The sequence below is a fragment of the Cuculus canorus genome, chromosome 16 (genome assembly GCF_017976375.1).
Source record: "Cuculus canorus isolate bCucCan1 chromosome 16, bCucCan1.pri, whole genome shotgun sequence".
NCBI classification, from domain to species: domain Eukaryota; kingdom Metazoa; phylum Chordata; class Aves; order Cuculiformes; family Cuculidae; genus Cuculus; species Cuculus canorus.
The window spans coordinates 5,751,843-5,771,927 of NC_071416.1; the positions used below are offsets into that span (position 1 = coordinate 5,751,843).

At 49.5% G+C, this 20,085-nt stretch overlaps 1 protein-coding gene across 3 annotated transcripts; it reads right to left on the bottom strand.

Annotated features, from left to right (window-relative positions):
* Nucleotides 1-1,199: 1,199 nt before the first annotated feature.
* Nucleotides 1,200-18,493, bottom strand: SGK2 (serum/glucocorticoid regulated kinase 2). 3 transcript variants are annotated; one of them, XM_054081793.1, is made up of 15 exons: nt 18,278-18,436; nt 14,509-14,661; nt 9,468-9,537; nt 9,047-9,104; nt 8,201-8,250; nt 7,553-7,610; nt 6,867-6,950; nt 6,423-6,554; nt 5,523-5,635; nt 4,987-5,023; nt 4,347-4,433; nt 2,903-2,998; nt 2,471-2,626; nt 1,973-2,062; nt 1,200-1,771 (listed from the first exon to the last, which is right to left on the bottom strand). In XM_054081793.1, the coding sequence occupies exons 2-15, from the start codon at nt 14,558-14,560 to the stop codon at nt 1,616-1,618; spliced, it is 1,239 nt and encodes a 412-aa protein (XP_053937768.1). In that variant the 5' UTR covers nt 14,561-14,661; nt 18,278-18,436; the 3' UTR covers nt 1,200-1,615. The 3 variants fall into 3 exon arrangements, with proteins under 3 accessions (XP_053937768.1, XP_053937767.1, XP_053937769.1); XM_054081792.1 differs by lacking the exon at nt 14,509-14,661 and having other exon boundaries at nt 18,278-18,493; XM_054081794.1 differs by lacking the exons at nt 14,509-14,661; nt 18,278-18,436 and adding an exon at nt 13,250-13,797.
* Between the last annotated feature and the right edge of the window lie 1,592 nt (nt 18,494-20,085).

Consider the following 20,085-nt stretch of genomic DNA (forward strand, 5'->3'; position numbering starts at 1 on the left):
ACGGTACCACTGCGGCGGGAGTAGTGGGGAAGACGGTACCACTGCGGCGGGAGTAGGGGGGAACAGGGGGCGGTACCACTGAGGCGAGACTGGGGGAGGAACAGGGCGGTACCACTGCGGCGAGACTGGGGGGGAAGGGACAAAGCTCCACGCTGGTTCATGGTGGGTGTGGGTTTTGAGGTCCCTTTCAGCCCAAACAAGTGATTGAATGATTCCATAAGTGAGTGATTGATTAATCGATTCCACAAGTGAGTGAGTGAGTGATCAATCAATTCCACAAGTGACTGAGTGGTTCCACAAGTGATTGATTAATTGATTCCACAAGTGAGTGAGCGATCAATTCCACACATGGACGAGTCCAGTATAGTCCAGCTCCTCCACCCCCAGCACTCCCCTACACATAAGGACAACACACACCAGTGTATACACTTTAATATAAACCATATCATACTCAAGCAGGTACAAGATAAAGTCTGATAAAAAAAAAACACCCATATTCCTGCCCAAGCTTCCCCACAGCGTGAGCATCACACAACTGTTAGAAACGCCCTTGTTTATCCCCGTGTTGCACGTAAGTTAGAAGCTCTTCCCCACCCCTTCCTTCTCCCCACAGCAACAGCACAAAACAACTTAAAAACACCAAGTGGGAAGTGACATTCCATTTAAATTAAGGCAGAATAAATAACTGTTGTGTTTCAGGTGACTGGCACGGAGCCTGGAGGATGCCATCCCTCTCTGGCATTGTTCTACGCTCCACAGGGCTCCAGCTCACACTTCTTTCACCAGTGTTGGTGTGTCTCAAGCAAGTCAAGCTCATGCTGTGAAAGGACCCCCCAACCCCAAGCAGGGTTGGAGCATAATGTTTTTTATTTACTTTGCCATCCAACCCAGGCTCTTCCCCACCCATTTTTATCTGGAATTTTCCACACACGCACTTTCTCCTCCCTACCAGCCTCTTCGTTGGTTCAGGAGCATCCTCATCCTGGACTAGAGTTATGATCCGCTCACCCTGGAGAGGGACTGGCCGGTGAGAAAGCCACAGGTCTGTCCTTCCTGAGCTGTGCTGGGGCCTATCTTTGGAGCAAGAACTGATGAACAGTTTCTCACTGGATGAGTGCCTTAAGAGGCATTATCCACGTAAAGGAAGGAAGCCACCACTCATGGTCGTGTGAAGTTTCCCTCTTTACTGGGGGACAAAGCAGCTGGACAGAGCTGGTAGAATTAGCTCCACAGAAAAAAGTGGCCATTACAGGGATGGGTCAGTTGATGTGAATGGTACATGCCTCAACCATAAATACAACCAGAGTGAATACAGTTCTGCCAAGTAGCACAAGACTCTCGGGAGGAAATAATAATATCAACAATAATAATAACAGTGTCCCATATTCCTTGTAGGGGAACAGTCATTTGGAGGGAAATCCACCAAAGATCAAAACTTAAGAGCTCTGTTCCATCCCCAGTTAGTGCATTAGTCCCAATTTCCTTTAAACCATGAGCAAAGGACAAAAGCAATCCTTTCCAAAAACAAACAAACAAAACAAACAAAAAAAAAAGAAAAAACCCAAACATAAAACCCATTCATTTAAAATTTGGCTTCTCAAAGCCTTTATAAAACCTAGATGCCCTCTTCACTTGGTGCGTAAGAAAATCCTAAAAAAGCATCTGAGGCACTGGAGCTGCTGGCTGCTAGGTCAGGCGTCTGGGTGATGGAGGTGGAGATGGCTTCTTGGGTGAACTCAGGGTCAAAGTGTCGCAGATCAGCTGGACCAGCCTAAGTCAAGGAGCAGAGACATACACAGTCAGACCGAACAGTCCCCAACCTACTGCTTGCGTTCAGACAGTCTAACACAGCTGCTCTTCCAAAAGCATCATTGCCACTGCATTTACAGTTCCTAATCTGCACTTCGGCATCAGACACCTGGAGATGATTCCTTTCACTGTGTAAGGGATAACAATAGAAATACCCACTTACCACATTGGGGTTAAATGGAGGAGTAATCCTCTTATGGTACAAGTCATCCCAGTTTATTGGGCTGAAGAATACATGGTTCTTTATCTCAAGCTGCATAGAAAGAGGGAGGAAAAACAGTCAGTCTTCTCCAAACCCTCCTCTTCCACCACCTGCCAGCTGGTTTCATAGTATTAAGTGGTTGAAGCAAGACCTGGAGCTACCACATATCCATGAGGGACCCACGTAGCAAATGCTTAATTCATGAGGGTAGTGGTCCAGTAATCCCTTGGACATAGATGACACCATCACATGTTGGTGTCCTAGCTTGCCACCACAGCCTGAGTCATAGTGTTTCCCTTTGGCAATCCAAGTCAACCCCGTACGGCCCTTTTAGTGGGCTGGAGAAACATCAGCATACATGGAAAGTTTTTTCCAAGGCAGCACTATTATAAAAGAGAGGCTCAGAATAGAAAGCTTTCCTATCCACCCTCCCTCCTAATCCTAATTGACACAACCTACAAAGTCTGTCTTGGCACCCAGCCTCTTCTTCTGGTCCTTGTGGAGAAGTCCCTGGAGGATGTCACAAGCTGCCACAGTCTTGCTTCCCTGGACCTGGAGTGGCTTGTGCAGTATGTTGTCATACATCTGAGACACATCCCGGCTGTAAAAAGGAGGCTAATTTGAAAGAGACGAGAAGCAGGCAGGTAAAACATGAGCTACCATGAGGAACCATACATCGCAGGTCAACATGAGTCCCACAGCAAGTAGATGAGGGAGACCTGCCATATCTTTCTCTTCAAAAGGACAATGATATTATTGAACCAGGTCATCTAAACAGGAGTCAGTCGTCTGTATCGGGTATCACGTGAACACCAGCCCAACCTCACACCGCAGCTGCTGGAATATATATTATCCACCCTGTAGAGTAAAACAGACCACTTCCAAACTTACCAGTCCAAACAGCATTTCATAGAGGACCGCTCCTAGGCACCACCAGTCTACTGTCCTGTCATACGGCTGTTTCTTCAACACCTCAGGAGCCAGGTACTGGCAAGAGTCAGAAGCAATATTTAAATCTAATTATAAAGGAAGGGCTTTGCTCTTCTAAGTACGCAAACATGGCTGCAGTTCAAGCTGAGCAAATGCATTTGGAAGCACATAGATGCATTTCCCACTATGCTTTGACAGACTTGCTTCAGAGTCTTTCAGGTTTGAAAGAGACCTGCCAAAGCTCCTAAAGTTTTTTTCTGGGCTGCAGAAGGTTTTCTTCCAACAGAGGATTTGTGCAAGGATGTGCCGCCCACCACAACTCAACCAGCAAACCTGTCCTGCACTGACTCATTACACCTCTGAGGCTCCTGTGGTTTTGAGAAAGCTGTAGTTTTCAGTTCCAGTAAGTCTGCCCAAAACAGCAAAACTACCAATAACCACCACCAAGGAGCAACAGGCAAGAATTCAAGCAGCTTGCAGAAAACACGGTGCATCACGCCAGGTCTCACACAAGGTTATCTCTGTGTACTATCAGGTTTCCTATCTAAGGCAGGAAAAAAACCAACACACACCAAAAACAGCAAACAAAACTCAAACATTCCTGCTTGGTTCATGCTGTACTATTGCACAAGTGGTCTCCACTGTAAGCCAAGGGCTGCCACCAGGCAACTCCTGCCCGCTTCTACTGAGCTTGAATACTGAAAGGAATCTTGTTTGCAGACTGTTCAAGTTACCTGAGGAAATGGCAACAGGGCAGATTACCTTGGGCAAAGTACTACCAAAATCCCCAGCCCAGGAAGAAGCAGGAAAAAAAAGCTTCCAAGAAGCCAGATTAAAGATAGCTGTTAGCAAAACTTTGAGGCACATTGGACAACAGGCATTTCCCCAACTCTGAGCAGTATTCTCATTTCCATGCATAGCCTGGTAGTCTCCTCCACAAAGGTGTTTTGCAGCTCCCAAGTAGCAAGGACACTCAGCAAAGTGCAGCAAGGTCCTACGTGTGTCAGTACCAGCAGGTTCCCTGGTCTGCAGCCCCAGGGTATCAGAGCAGGTAAACAGCCTGCTCACAGGCTTGCTCATGAGCTCCCAGGGTCAAGGTTGTCTCCACAGCCACCTGTTTCACCAGACTGGTCATTTCTAAGTGCAGAGATCCCCACCACTAATAGCACAACAAATTTAGAGTACCAACTGGCTGTTACACGTAAGACTATCTCTGTCGAGTAGAGGAGGCCTTATCTGAACTCCTGCTTCAGGTTAACAACCTCAAAGAGCCCAAGAATTCTAAATCTAATTCACAGAGCTCAGATTTTGACATGCTGAGTGCCCACATGGGTCCCACTCAGAGCAGCAAGGCTCTCAAGGCTTTCAGCCCCCAGGTCACAGTGAAATCCCAGCACATGAGTACCTCAGGAGTGCCACAAAAAGTAGAAGTTGTCTCCTCTTGCTCCATTCCTTCTTTGCAGAGTCCAAAGTCTGTCAATACAATGTGTCCCTAGGAGGAAAGGAAGAAATTTCAGCTTGGTCCTTTTTTTTCTGAGAGGAGACATAATTTCAAAGCTTTGGCCTTCACATTGCGTCTCCCTTTTTAGTTGTCCACTGCTCATCTGCTTCCTTTCCCTCACCTTTGGGGCATCCTATATTACAAGTACAGGACCCAACAGAGGAAGAGGAATCTAGATATTTTTAATATTTTCTTAAAATTTGAAGTGATCCAGCATTGTTGTGCTTTTCCATTGATTTATCCTAGAGGCAGTTCATTCAGCAGCCAGGAGTAGCAGCAGTGACTTGCCTCATAGCACCCTTGATCCCTGCTCACAAGTCAGGTCCCAGCTACTGGGAATGAGCTAAGAGGGCCCCAGTGTGCAGTTCTGCGGAGGGCAGGCTCATCCCCTTCTGCAGGATCTGCACAGAGATGCAGTGGTGCATACATATAAAATACATGCAGCAAAGTGAGCTGTAGCCCAGCTTGCAGAACCACAGCCCTCTGTATATGGTTCCAATGCTTTTAAAGCCAGAAAAAATTGTGGCACGAGCTGTGAATATACCTGGCAGTCCAGGAGGATGTTCTCAGGTTTTAAGTCCCTGCAAGACAAAAAGTGCTGTTTGAGCAGCTTTGCTCAGATATTTAGGAACAGCCTGATCTAAAAGCATCAGCTAACAACAGGAGCCAACTAAACTTCCTATCCAGTTTACCAAGACCTTCCCATGTGTAGAATCCCATGTGTAGAATTGTATGCAAGCATATAAAGACAGTTTCCATACAGGGTCAGATTTAGCCTGCGTTTCCATGTATAAATCGGGATGAAAAGGCAATTTCTTCCTTCTTGTGCCAGCTTTATTTTAACCATTCTTCATCCCAAGTTGAGAGCATTTACTGCCCATCAGGTCCTGTGCAAACACCACCTCTTGTAGGGTAAAAAGCCAGCAGCACACTCTTGGCTGGGGTAGGGGATTCTTCAGCTACTCCAGTCCTACATTTTGCATGGCCATAAAAAAAAGTCTTTTCCCTCCCCAGCACTGCACATAGCCTGGCTGGGCAGACTTTGTGCCCTTGCTTTCTCCAGCAGGACACGTGCCTCACCTGTAAATGATGTTTAAGGAATGCAGGTACCCAATTGCACTAGCGACTTCTGCAGCATAGAATCGTGCCCGGGGCTCACGGAAGCAGCGCTCCCTTTGCAAGTGGAAGAAGAGCTACAAACAGATTGCAAGGTTGATCATTTCTTCTCTAATTAACTAAAGGATATCTGAAGCAAGCCTGAAAGCTGGCTACTCGAGCAAAAACTGATTTGCAGCAAGTGGCACATGAGCAGCACCAAATAAGCCCAAACCAAATGACTTTAAGGTAATCTAAAGAAAATTGCTTCATTTGTCCCCCTCTTATGTCACCACCTCACTTAATTCATTACCCCATAACTGATCATCAATTGATCTAGTTAAGCTTTCTAGCTTGCCACAACCCAATGGCCAATTATAGCTGTAGTATGGCCACAAAGAGTGGTGCACAGAACTGAACCCACTAAGATCCCCGATATGAATCGGACTTGGATAAGATGTCCACATTAGCAATTTCTCCCAGCCAGTTTCAGATAGCACAGAAAGGCAGCAGGAGAAGGAGAAGCTTCTACAGCAGAGAAAAAGAATTTTTCTTCTACAGACAGAAAAAAGCTGGACCAGGGTGGCCCACAAGTGTGTTTTGCCTAAGGCTCACCAATGTCAGTGTTTCTCGTATTCCCCATAGAATTTTAAAACATCCCCAGCAAATATTTTTCTTGGGGATCAGCTGGCATAGGTCATATCCAGCAAGATCTCCACTCAACTTACAGGCAAGATAGCGTGCCAGCCGCTCCTAGCTGGTCCTTGGCAGCAGTCAAGGCCTCAACATCACTATCTTCTGACAAGCAGCAATTTTAGGCAATAACATAGCATGTTTGGGAAGGACCTTTCAGAGGATTAAAATAAAGCCTGTATGTGCACTCACCTCTCCCCCGTTTACATAGTCAAGCACAAAGTAAAGCTTCTCTGAGGTCTGGAAGGAGTAATGGAGTCCCACAAGGAAGGGGTGCTTGACATTTTTCAGGAGCACATTGCGCTCTGCCATGATGTGGTTTTGCTGTTAAAAAGTAGGCAAGGTATTAGAGTTTCAGACAAAAGATCCAGTTTCAGGCAAGGGTTCTGTTTTGAAACAAGTAGAAGCTGAGATTTCTAAGAAATCATCTCCAGCCCCAGAAAGGGAGCCACTCTCTCCTCTCTAACCTCATTCGTTTTGGTACTTTTCCATTTTTCCTGTGACACCTATAAATCCATCTTTAACATGTGACTTGTCTACACAAATGCTCACTCAGCCACAAGACACCTCAATTACATTATCAGGGTTGCTGATACACTGCCTACTATTCGCAGTAGTCAAGGAGAGCAGGCATACCTCCTTCTTCTTGAGGATGGTTTTCTTATGCAAGACTTTCACAGCATAAAAAGTCCCATCGCACTTGCGTTTGGCCAGGAGAACCTGCAACAGAAGATCTTGTTCACAGGTTTCAGTCTCACCTTCTGCCACTTTGTTTGCATTTCCTCATTACATCGACCCTCTTGTGGGTGCTAATACACAGATTAGAGCTTCAGAGGGTCAGGTACAAAGTTTTAAAGACCAAGTTCTAGCCCACTGACTTCCAAGCGCTTTCTTATTGCCAGAAAAAAGGCACACAACATCTCCACATACCTCTCTTGCACACCTAAAAGTGTACTTGGTCCATTTGTGGATGGTCCCATTAATAGCGTATCCTTGCTGTACCACGAGGCAGAGATCTGCCTGGAGATCTCTTTCTAGCTGAAGAAGTCAGGCTCATTTTAGAGCAAGTACTGCTCCACACCATCACTACCCTGAGCATGAAACGCCTCGCACTACTGTCCTTAGAGAGACTGCAGGACAGCTCAAAGTAAGAATGGACTATGAAAACCATATCTCAGGTCTTATCTGGTCTCAGTCCAACTCAGACCAAGCTCCCCAGGAAAAGTGCAAGCAAAGGACACAGCCAGAAACTCTTTTAGCAAGGAAATCTCTTTCCAAGCTGCCTCCAGAGAGCTACAGCTCACCTGAACAATTCCACTTACTTTTCCAAAGCTTCCTTTGCCAATAACCTTCAGGAAGTCAAAGTCTGTTGGCTTGGCACTGTTAGGCAAGAATAAGGCAAGTTAATGTTTCTGGGAGAGAAACACGCAACAGCAACATTACCATCAAAGCAGAGTTCCTACTTGGAAACATGGGAGTTTGTCAAAGGGACTAAAGGGCACTGGAAGGGCGACCATCGCACCCAGCCAGCTGTCAGCAAGAGGGAAGTTGCACTGTGTATGTCACTGCACGAAGCAGAGGATGAGCAATCCCTCAGCAACACACCTGCTGGACACAGCAGCAGGTGAAACCACAAGTAGCATCTTTACAGGTGGGACAATTTATCCCCATTTCTAGACAGAAAGATAGCCAGGGACCCAGCAGCAAGAAAAATCTTCCCTTACTGTCTCTCAAGGGAGACAGGACAAAAGGCTGCAGACATGAACGGGAGATGACAATTATGATAACAGGCACCCGCTATAGCTGAAAGCTGCAGTGTTGATGATATACATGGTATTAAATGCTAAGTAATGCAATTGTAGGACGTTTGCAGAGGCCACCCATGCGAGACAGAGGGACCAACTGCATTCCCTTGTCAGATCTCTTCACTGCATGTTCCACACCCTACCTGGCTTTTGCAGGGAGCTTACTTTGGGTTAGCAGAAGGTCCAAGGTTGATGTTGTCAGTTGGTGTTGGAGGCTAGGGAGGATAACAATAACGTTAGTTACAAGGGCCTCACTGCAGGCTGTGCTTCCTCTTTGCCAATACAGCATCGCTTGCACAGCGTCTTTGAGAAACGCCCATCAGCCAAAGACACAGAGAATGCCTTGGCAAACTATGCAATGGGAAAAGAGAACGCAACTATTCACTGAAGCAATAGTACAAATAGAATCTTGCACAAAGAAAAGAGTACCAAGAGTCTGCTTGGCTCCTGACTTGAGGCTCTCAAGACCTGCTCTGCTGCCACAGAAGAAAGGCACTGCGTGACGCCGCAGCACCAGGACAGCAAGGCGGTCCCCACTGCCTGTGCTGGACAAGAAGCCCTGTGCACAGCTCCGAGACAGAGGAGCACTCCTGCAGCAGGACATCAACACCACCCCCAGATCCTGCAGCCCTCTGCCCACTCCCGTTAATCCCTAGAAATGCCATGTCCAGGGCCCCAAAAGTGGCCTTATGCACTCCCAGAACCACAGAGGTGCTCAGCCCTCTTCCCAATGACAAAGGGGTACATAAACATACACACAGTCTTCCTCTTGTTCCTACTGCCAGGAACTCCACAGACCCCATAGACTCTGGGAGCACTATGCCTTGTCCAGAAGGCTATATAGAGACTCTGTTCTCTTTTTTTCCTCCACCCAGCATCATTCACAGGGACAAGGCAGCAATAAGACTCCCAGCAGGCTAACACAGACTCTCCTCCTTGCCTTTCTCCTACAGGTGCCACCCGTCTCCATCCCAAAGGTAAGAACTTGCAATCTCAGAGCCATAGTCTCACCTGGGTGCTTTTATCCGGGCTCCGAGAGCGATCCATTAAAAAAGCAACTCGTTCAGCACTTAGGAAAACAAGAACCCAGTATTGAAAACAATCCAAGAGATAAACGGCATCACACCATTAATCTACCATGGACCTGTGCAGACCCACCAGCCTCCCCCAGATCTCACCTGGGGGTGCTGTACCTCTCTGCTCCCACGCACCACCAGGCACAGACTCACGGCCATCTCGGAGCCCCCCTCCTCTGCGGCCGGGCTGACCATGGCAGGAGATGCTGGGCAGCAGCGGATGCTGGCAGCTGTCCCTGGGGACTGCCCACATCTGGCCGGTGCCAGCCAGCTCCATTCACCAACAAGCCAACGTGGGGGTTATCAGGCTGAGCTTTTAAAGGGCTCTCATCCCACTGTGAGGATTTCATACTCACTATGAACAGAGCCTGGTGCCGGAGGCCTTGATGGTTTGTTCTATCCTCTCACGGCCGTGCTTGATGAGTTCTGCGAGGAAAGTTGGAGCACCGAAGCCAATTAGCTGGCGGTGTGATCACAAGTGCACAGAGGCACATTTGTTCTTCTCTGACCTTGCTCTTCTCTCCACAGCCACCCTCCTCCCCCTTCCATCCATGTACCAAAATAACCAAGAAATTATAGGAACCAGGACACATCCCCTCCCACCCCAGCCAGGAGCCCTCGATAGCTCACAGGACAGGGATAAGTGCCACAAAACAGACACCCTCTCCCATGGCAGAGGGCGACTGGGGCTAAAGCACCACTGCCAAGCCTCCCCAAGCCACTCCTGGGTCCCCAGGAGAGACAAGGAGAGTGCTCACAAGGACGATGTTGTACTAAGATACGTCACACACTTGGCATATCTACTGCCCCTTTCATTCAGGACTCTGAAGTAATTAAGGACATGAATGAAACCTTTCAAGGCCCTGCAGGAGGTAAGCCAGCACACACATATCACACCAAGTAAGTGACTTGCCCAAGGACACGCAGCCAGTGCCAGAAGCTGGGATTCCCACCAGGGAGCATCCCTACTACTCAGCCATACAAGCTGTTGCCACCGCCCACCATCATCATCATCATCACGTCTCCCTTTGCAGAGAGGAATGTCCTGAGCCTGCTCCCTGCCGCACAGGCTGAGCAAGAGGAAAGCCTGCAAAGTACAACCTGTGCAGAGGAGTTCCTTGTTTTGCTTAGGAGCAGATAACAAAAATATTCCAAGACTCAGTTTTACTCCCTGGTTCAGCCCTAGTTTTGTTACTGAGGAAGAGAGAGAATCAAAACATTCACAGAAACACACACTTCCCCTCCCACCCCTAAAAAAGTGCCTTTGTAGACACTGACACTTTGTCATCCTGGAATAGCTCTTCTACAGTCCAAGGAACTGGCAGCACCAACTGCCAGAGCCCATCTCCCCGGGCAAGGAGTTTGTAGGACAACAACAAGTTTTGAGGTAAACACAGGACACTTGGAGGGCCCTTCCCACATGGATCTTAGGATCTGCAAGCTGGAGGGACCTGCATGCTCCAGAGATCCACCAAACCAGGCACCACCAGCAGTCCTGGGATGCCAGTGCAGATCTGATGACAACCCCAAAAAAAAATGAGCTGCTTTTTTTTTTAAGAAAGGGAGAGAAGGAATTTAAAGAAAAGACCAAACACCATTCAGTGAGCAGCCTTACAATATCAGGCTGGTCTGAGACCCTGACCTTGTCTGACACTTTACAGGTGTGTAAGTCCCAGCAGGCACCCACCAGTAACAACAGCACACAGACAGATCAATCCCCATTTCCTCCCAGTGACCATAGTCCTTATTTTCCTGATGCTGTGGCTCTTCCCCCTGACAGAAATCTACTGAAGGTCAGCCAATGCCTGCCTCGGGGCTGCGTCTGCCCGACAGTCTGCTAGACAGGCTGGCCAGACATCATGGTCACAGCAGAGGGACATCAGTCCTACTGTCTCGGAGCAGGCAAGACTCACTCAAGGGTCAGTGCCGGGGAGAAGTTTGGCACAGGGGATGGCCAGGGGTACACCGATGTGTGCAGAACAAGCCCCAAGCTGCAACTGGCAGGAGTAGATAGAGGAGTGAGGGCTCCCACCCTCTGTCCCAGAAGCCTTTTGCCAGAGCAACCCAAGCAAGCCCATGCAGTTTAACACCTTGATCCTGCTACGTCAGGTGATGCAGGCTGTTCCTTCCAAACATGAACACCCACAAGCTTGGGTTTGGCTCCAAGGTCAGCTTGCCACCACTAACACTGTTCTGATCTCAGACTCGGGAGAAACAATGACTCAGACACAGGTGGACGTGTCACAGATTGGGCATCTTTGGCAGCCCACGGGCAACCCACAGAAACACACCCATCTGGCTTGGAGGCACTTACTGGCAGCATAGGATGCAGGACAAGTTCCCAGCTTGCTCTGAGGGACTTGGACAAGGCTGATTTAGCCAGGACTCCACAACCTGCAGCTAGGCAAGAGCATCACTGCTGAGATAAGGCAGCACAGCTCTTCCATGGCCACAGCCTGACAGCCCATTCATGCCTAGCAGCCCCATTCTGCTCCACTGCTTCTTTGCTGAAAGTGAAGCCACTCAACAAGTCCCTGCTGACCAAGGGCAGTGTTTTCCAACAAAGCTATTTCATTGAATGTCCTGGTTCTGAGGCAAAAGTCTCTTTCTGCACTGAAGCACCACACAGTTTTAGGATATGCATATCCTCATCCCACATCAGTTTCTATTCAAACCCAGGGCCACCTCACCCAGCCCGAGTCCACCTTCAAAGGCAGGTTAGTCTCTAGTTTAAACCTCCCAAGCAGCCAAGCAAGCTTTTCCTTATCACTAACAAACCCTACTCCCCCCTAAAGCACAAAGATTTCCTGAGCGCACACACACTGAACAGCAGAATCAGAAATAGGTCATGAAAAATACGCTGGAATACTTGGTTAGACATGCCCGGCTGCATCCCTCCTTGTGCCTGCTGGGGCAGCAGGGATGCTCCAGGCATGGTCAGGGCTACAGAGAGCAGCAGCAAGCAAGTCTAGGAGTTTCCTGATATGATATTGCTATTACCCACTAGGAACACAAACCACTGGACCCCACACCCCCCTCCTCACAAGACCATTTCACCCCAACACTCAGGCCAGAGGCAGCCTCCAGGCAGCAAGCACCCACTCGCACAATGTAAAGCTGCTACTTACAAGTTGGAGGAGTTACTGCAGCTAAATCTGCCCCCACCAAACATCCCTCAGTAACATACGTTTTCTTCCCAGCACAGCACAAGCAGCTCCCTCTTCCTTCAACAGTTCTGCCAGTGATGACCCACATTCCCATGCTAGCCCAGCGTTATTTGCTACAAACACATTACTAATGCAACGCGTACCTTGTACGGAGAGGCAACCTCATAGACTCGTCATCTGCAAGCTGCCTCCCACCCTCTTCCCTGATGTCACTGCTCTCGGCATCGTTTCCTACCTAACCTAGATTGCAAACCCCTCTGAGCAAGTGCCTCATCCTCTCCCGCTCTGGGAAGGGCTACTTGCCAGCGTGGAGAGGCAAGGAGGCCTGGCAGGCTGTTACTGGGGCAGCAGGTGATGTTTTGGAAGAAGCACATGGTTTGGGGGTGCAGGATTGAGAGAGGAGCACCTAAGGCGGCCCACAGCACAGGGGCTGCAGGCAGCGCCAGGGGGAGATGCCCCAGTTTTAGCTCAAAAAAAGAGGCACAGGGAAAGTGGGAAGGAAGATTCCTGCAAACAAATGCTTTTAAAGGAGAAGGAAAAAAAGCAACCCAAGCTTCCCCCTGCTACAGATCTAAGAGGTAGCTCGAGGCCAGCACTGAGTTCTACTTTCATTCCCATTGAGACACTGCACCACACAGCAAGTCCAGGAAAAGGTTAGGAAAGTCTGGAAAGGACTTCTTCACTTGGGGAAGCATTCTTAGCTGCTCTCTGCAGAGCTTCTGACCTGTCTAATTTTCTTTTGGGGATTCGTTCCTATACACCCCAGGGACACTGCTAACCACAGCAGGAACCCCAGCGAAGCAGCCCTGGCCCTGAGCAGGTTAGAACCCACAGACAAAAAAACACTCCAGATTTTACAGGAAAAGCTGTATGGAAAGCCAGGAAAAAAGAAATCCCAGTAGGTGGCTAAAGCTTGCAGAATTTTGCAAAAAAATAATCCCATGTAAAAAGAGAACAAAACATCAACACACCTGGGAGCACATCTACCAGCAGAGGCTGTGTCCTGAAGCACGGAAAGCAATACACAGACAGCGAGCACAGAGACTCCTCATTCCCAATACTTCCCATCCTTGCATCAGCCCACCCTGCCACTAATTGCTCTGGCAAACCAGAATGCCGAGGCTCCTTCCTAAAACTCAGAAAAGAATAGTTCTGTTTCCTGCAGCAGTTCATTTAGCCCACAAACAACCCACCCTGCCGCTGCTGCTGCCTCACTGCAGCTTTTTAAAGACAGAAAGAAAAGCTGAGCAGCTGCAAAAAGTGAAGAGACTCCTGATAGATATAACCAAGGAGTGAGAATTTAGGTGGGGGGGGTGGTTTGGGATGATGAGGGACAGGTGCAGGTGATAGGCAGGAGCCAATTACATCCCAGCCAGCATCTCAGGTGTTCAGAATAACTTTCTACACCTTAATAAGCTGGAAATTTGTCCACTGTCCTGTGGATTGGAGGAAGGTCAAAACTGTTATTTGATTCAGAAGCTGCTCCTTCCAGTGTCCTCTGCTGACCCAGGAAGACTGCAGCCTAGGGCAGCCAGACTGGTGCTTTGCAGCAGTATTAAATGCAAATGTAAGTATGTGTGGAGAGGAAAACCTGGTGTTGGGGGTGTGCAGCAGTTTGAGAGAATGGAGACTAAGCTCTGAGCAAAAGGAGACAGAAGAGGAGGGCTGGTGTCTTCTCTCTCTTCTTTAAAAATAAAGCAATCACTTCTTGCTCCCGTTGTTGTTTTCTATAACATCTTCCATGTGCAGCTGTAGCAAGAGATAATCCAGGTTCGCTGGGGACAGGTCCCCAGAGGACAAAGTCCTTCCCCCAACTGCAGCTACCGGGATGAAAACACCTGAAACATCTCATGCACTTGCTGCATGTGTAACAAGAGAGTAGGGAAGCAGCATATTGCTTGAATTACTGTTCTCTGTTGGGTCAAAGCCTGAATTTTTTGCTCAGCCAGCATCCTTGCACCCAAACACTTCCTAGGCCACTTGCAGGTCCCATGGGAACTGGGCTCCAGGCAGTCCCCGCTGGGAAGGATGAGACCCAGCTGTCCATGCCTGTGAGGCTGGACTGTGGCATGAGCCAGGCTGAACCCCACCTGGAAGGCATGCAATGGAGTGAGCCCTCTACCAGATGGTCTGCAACCCAATGCTGACAGGAGACCCCCATGGGGAAGCCTCCTCCATGCCCTCACCATCCCCAGGGGTTTCGTGACACAACACCAGCCAGAAACATTACCCTTTGTCTTCCCCAGAGCAGTGGAGGAGGACTCCATCGAGGCCACGTGCATAAAGCCAGCTGAAGTAATTCCTTCTCCTTATGGCTGGGGCAGGAGCTCAGCAACCTCCACTGGGTATCCTCGGGAAGCAGAGCTCACAGGTGTTTCTCCAGCTGCAAATGCAAAGGGCACAGGAATAAGAGGAAAAACAGGTCCTCAGACACAGCGCTAGCTACCCGGCAGCTGGGCACAGCTCTGGGATGCAGGGCCAGCTCCCTGACCTGCATCTGGCCAGCACCCACCACGGGTCGACCTGGTAGGAACTGGGGTGCTCAGGTCACTCCAGGCTCTGCCACCGCTCTTTGCGCTCCTCTGGAAAGTGCCTTTGGACTGACAGAAGGAGGGCACTGGAACAGAGCTGGGTGGTCCTCTTTGGTTGTTTGACTTCTGTACAACAAAAGAAATTTACCCTACAACAATTAAATCTGCGGATTTCTGCTCTCAGGAAAGGATTTTGTTGTTTGATGCTTTTGAGGTGTTGAGATTCCATTTGTCCTCCCTGTGGGCTGTCGCCTTGAGGTGACTGCTCTGGGACCGATGACTCCTTGGCACAGGAGAAAGCATTCCCTGGAAGCACTGGGACACACAGACCATCAGTAAATCCCCAGCACAGGATATGTCCTCACCTGGGAATTGAATATTAGATGCCTCCAGATGCAGAGGGCTTTCCTCTGGAAAGCCCCATGACTTTCCTTAGAGAAGTGTCCCGGGCAAAAGGTTGTCCCTGTGATGAGTGATGCGAGTCAGACACACAGACCTCAACAGGACTAACCTCCAGTGTGCTGCCTGCCCAGGCAGCCCTCCCAGTTTACAAAAGGTGAGATTTCATCTCTCCCACTGTTCCTACGCATCTGCATTCATGATCACATCCAGCAGCAGCTCTCACCCCTTGCCCGTGGTGGGACACATCAATGCCACACTGAAGGGGCTGCTGGATGGGGGAAGTACTTGCAGGGCTCATACATTATACAGGCATGCAGGGACAGATCCTTACAGGTGCTGTTGCCTCGGCCCGTTCCCCTGCCCAGCACCTGCAGGCTCCTAAATGCAGTTAAACAATTCTAATAAAACCGGAGATCTGATGGTGTCTGTGTTGGGTTTCGCCAGCATTGCTGGTCTTCTGTGTGGGGGTGGTGTTTCCCTGTCTGCCAGACCGCACATCTATGCCAGAAAAACTTCTGGCTGGACCTGGGTCCAGAGGTGATGAGCAGCTCTTTGGTGATTTAACCCCTTCTGTCCACATCTCTTTTTCTAGGCAGGGCTCCATCAGACCGTGGTGGAAAAATCAGATAAAGTGGGAACAAGCCCTGGCTACAGAGAGGTTTCAGTTGCACTGGCACACTCAGGATCTCTCAGGCATTGACTGTGCCTGGAAATGTTCTCCTTTTCCCTCCGAGGGAGAAAAGCTGCCTTTACTTCCCCAGGCCCTGTAAGAGCTCAAGGGCTCCTCAGCAGCTGAGCGGGGTCAGCTCTGGCCAGTGCTACTTGTCCCAGGGAAGCCACATTTTTGGCTTCTCCAGGGCAGGACACATCCAGTGGAAAATGGATCCAGCCCATGTAGAGAAGTACCCCCCTCTCTCTCCCCTAATATTTTATATGCTATGTATCTGTACTATTTCGTAGGGAAATTTTTACTATCTTAATCTCCCTATCTTGCAATATCCATAACCATAATCATAAAAGTGTTACTGAAGCGGAACCACACAGTCCTGAGCAATTGGAATTGCAGGGAAGGTTCCAGATAAGATTAAAACAAACACTTCTCCAGAGAGCACAAAGCAAGTTTCCATCAACCTGCGCTGAAAGGTGACCTGAAATGTTTGGCTACTTCATTATACCTGTTGGGCAAAGAGTAGGATAGGGAAAGGGATAGGGATAGCGAGAGGGTAGGATATTCTTCAAAAGCTCTTCGTCTGTTTGTTCATCGTAAGATGAAAGACTGAACAGTCCAGTGGGGTTCTTTAAAATATTTTTCTCTTCCCCTCCCCCCCATGTTTTTCTGTAGCTTCAAAAAGCCAAGGCTCTGCCTGCATTGCCCTTGATTTCACCAAGGGGTCCCGCATGGGTGCTGGGAAGTTTCCCATGTTTTGGGGAAAGGACCCAAGAGGTGGGGATCAGGTTTATATTCTGAAGGAGGGCTAAAGTGGGTTTGAGCAACTCTTGCAACATTCTGTGCCTCTGTTTTCACAAACATGATCATGGCAGAATATTACTGATCTCTTGTAAAGCCTTGACACCTTCAGAGAAATAAATGTTTGACATCATTACTGCTATTAAATTAGTTGGCTGGGATTTTCTTCCTTCCAAGTACTTTTTAAGAGGATACATGATCCCCGTGAGGATCTAAGAAGTCTGAAGCAGCCTGACTGTAAGCAATGCAGCTGCCCAGCCCTGTCGTCAGGGAAGGTGCAATTCTCTTGCTTCCTCACATCCCAGCAGGACTTCAGGACACGTTACAGCCTATGTTTTACAGACTTTCTTAAAAAGAAACATCTGCTTTCTGTGGATGAGTACCTCTCTTCTCCTGCAGCACAGTCAGTCCGACGCAGGGTGTATGCAAAGGCCACCACCCATAGCTCATGCCCCGAGTGTGACCAGCCTGGCAGGGACAAGGACAGAAAGGCAGTTTCCCAGCCGGATTGAGCAGGGCTTAGTAGCTTGGAGACAGCTCTGAGAGCCTGAAAACAGGCCCCTCACTACTGGCAAAGCACTGGGTTTGTTAGGAATGCTTGTGAGCAAAGGGTTCCTGGGAATGCCTCCTTCTGCTCAGCTTCATCCCCAACCCCAAGAGCTGTGAGCTCCAGCACAGGATGCATGTTTTCACCCCTTTTTATCCACACGCGAAAACTGGGAAGCAACTGGTGGTGGAAAGGCCAGAGATTGTCTCCAGCAAAGCTACAGATACTGAGCAGCTCAGACCAAGCGCTGCTCGAGGTGTTGTCAGGACACGTGAGCCCCTGGAGAAGAGCAGCTGCTCTGTGCTGAAATCTGCCGCGCACATCTCTGTTCCTCTGCTCTGATGCCGAGTAGAAACATTCCTCCCTGTCCTGCTGGCAAGAGGGTCAGGGATGCTCCCTTAGACAGATGCCACACAGCACCCCAGAGCTTGGCCATGCCCAGCCTGGCCACAGAGAAGCAGCCCGAGAGACCAAAGCCAACAGGACGTGAAATTTCTGGGGCAAACCTCACCCTTCTGCTGCCTGTAAAAGCCCAACGCAGAGCAGCCTCCTTTCCATCTTTAGATGACTCAGGGACATGGGGACACATGTGTTTGGTCACAAACTACCTCTGCTGATCAGCCAGCTCCTGAAATTACCCAGGATCAGAAACACTCATGGCTGCCTCCCATGAGAGCTCACGCGAGGAGGTGAGCTGGTGTGAGGCTGCAGACACAAGCAGGGTGGTGGAAGCTTTCGGTGATACAAGCTTGCTGGAGAAGGCACAGTTAATGCAAGACACTTTTCCACCTAGTACAATATTTCCAGGGGCAGAAAGCAAGCTGGTCACCTCCTGTCTGAATTTCTCCACAGCTAGAAAACAAACGCACTGGTGGAAATCCATCCCCCTCCACTTCAAGTTGCTGTCCCTGAGCCAGACCTTGGGAAGCAGCTCTCCCATGGGCCAGACAAGCCCCTGGCAGCAAGGGATGAGTCTTTCTGAAAAACTTTTGTTTCTCCCAAAGGGGTTTAGGACCTCATGATCATCCCAGAGAAGGTAAATCAGCGTTACCTGCAGAGAGCGAGGTGCAGGGAGCTGGGCTCCTGGGCTCCGGCAGCGAGGACGCTGGGCACTGCCACGCTCCGGCTGTGGGAAGCAGCATGTACTGCTTTCCCTCCCGTTGTTTTTATTTTTGGCGATTCAGTCTGAAGGTCGAAGGAAAAGTTCGAAGGAGTGGCTTGTGGCAGGAAGTAAATTATTACCCTGCCACCGCTCTCCAAGTGGACCAGGCACAGGGAGCTGAGGTGGGAGAGGAAAATCCTTCCTTGAGGGGGATTAGAGGGCAGCTCCCTGGCAGGGAAGCGCAAAGGGTCAGAACAAAGTGCTCTGTTCCCCAGAGGCTGTGCCGGGTCACATGCTGGGTCCTAGCAGAAGTAATGAGGCATGGGTCACCTCCCAAGCACCGGCAAACCTCCTGCATGGGGACATGACCACTGGCGGTCCACCAACAATCCACAGGGCTTAGCAACAAGGGAGCAGCTCTGCGAGGTGGAGCCTTGTCCCCTGACAGCACTGCATCTGGGGCAGGAGATCCAGGGACTTATATATGCTTGAACTTTGCAAGTCTGACAGTCCTACAAGCTCACTTCTGCCTCCTGTGTGACCCTCCTGTGGCTCCACACGCTCCATCCTGGGCCACCTGTATGCAGGAACAAGCACCTGAGCAGTTAACAAGGACCAAACAACATTGGCCCATCAGAACCAAACCCAGAAGATTCCTCCTGAAGCCAAAAGCCACCGTTCTCCATTCTTGACCTCCTCATTCACTCCCTGTTCTCCCTTCCCCTCTGCAGATACACAGCTCAGGCTGCCACCGTGTCCCTGTGTGGGTGCCCAAAGAACTGTTTGATGGTTGAGCACGTTGGTAGAATCACTGCTAGAGCCAACAGTTCCTCGCCCAAAATACAAACTTCATACGCATAGGACATTTTCTGATTACAAAGGAAGGTTTCTTTGACCCTGAAAAGCCCTATTGCACCTGCCCCTCTCATGAGAGACAACCTTGATATAGTTGGTCGATAGGTCCCATGGCTCTGAGAAAATAGATGGCAGCACAGTCCTCTGAGCGTTCGTCAAGCTACTGACCATCACCTTCAGTATGTGCCCATCCCAGCTGGGCCTGTGAATCCCAAAGCAGAGTGGAACAAGGAAAAGGGTCACTGGACAGGGAGCAAAAAGGTGAGCTGAGGTGGGATTTGAATACATAGATGGGTACAGGGACATATGAAATCAGATGATGGAAAACATTGGTGCCACCATCAAAATAGGTACTTCCTGAAACGAACTGGAGTATGAGATTTGGAACCTCCAAGGTTCATGGGGCCAAGACAGCCAACTGCTCTCCTCATTCATGGTCTCTGGCTCCCTGTGCATAGACAGAGGCAGTGCCACTCCTGCCCCTCTGTGAGCTCTGGCAGCAGTGGCAGCACATGGAGAGGAGCGGGCTCAGCCCTCACCTCGCACCCGCTCCCACCAATGGTCTTGTTGGGTGGCACAGCTGTGCGAGGATAACAAAGGCTTGATATTAACCTCATTTCTCAGGGAATGAACCCAAAGAGAGGTCCGTCCCTATTCCTCTATTCCTCTCTTGTGAGACCTCATCTGGAATACTGTGTCCAGTTCTGGAATCCTCAATGTAAGAAGGACACGGAGCTGTTGGAACGAGTCCAGAGTAGGCTACAAAGATGATGGGAGGGCTGGAGCACCTTCCCTACTAGGACAGGCTGAGAGGGTTGGGGTTGTTCAGCCTGGAGAAGAGAATGCTCCGAGGAGATTTTATAGTGACCTCCCAGTACATGAAGGGTCTACAGGAAAGCTGG

Bases quoted from the DNA above. Each gene is read 5' to 3' on its own strand.
- SGK2 (XM_054081794.1), bottom strand. From the start codon at position 13,451: ATGAACTGCTGCAGGAAACAGAACTATTCTTTTCTGAGTTTTAGGAAG. The intron at 8,251-9,046 runs GTGAGACTATGG...TATCCTCCCTAG, and splicing joins GCCCGGATAAAAGCACCCAG to CCTCCAACACCAACTGACAA. The intron at 5,024-5,522 runs GTGAGGCACGTG...TTTGTCTTGCAG, and splicing joins TCCTTAAACATCATTTACAG to GGACTTAAAACCTGAGAACA.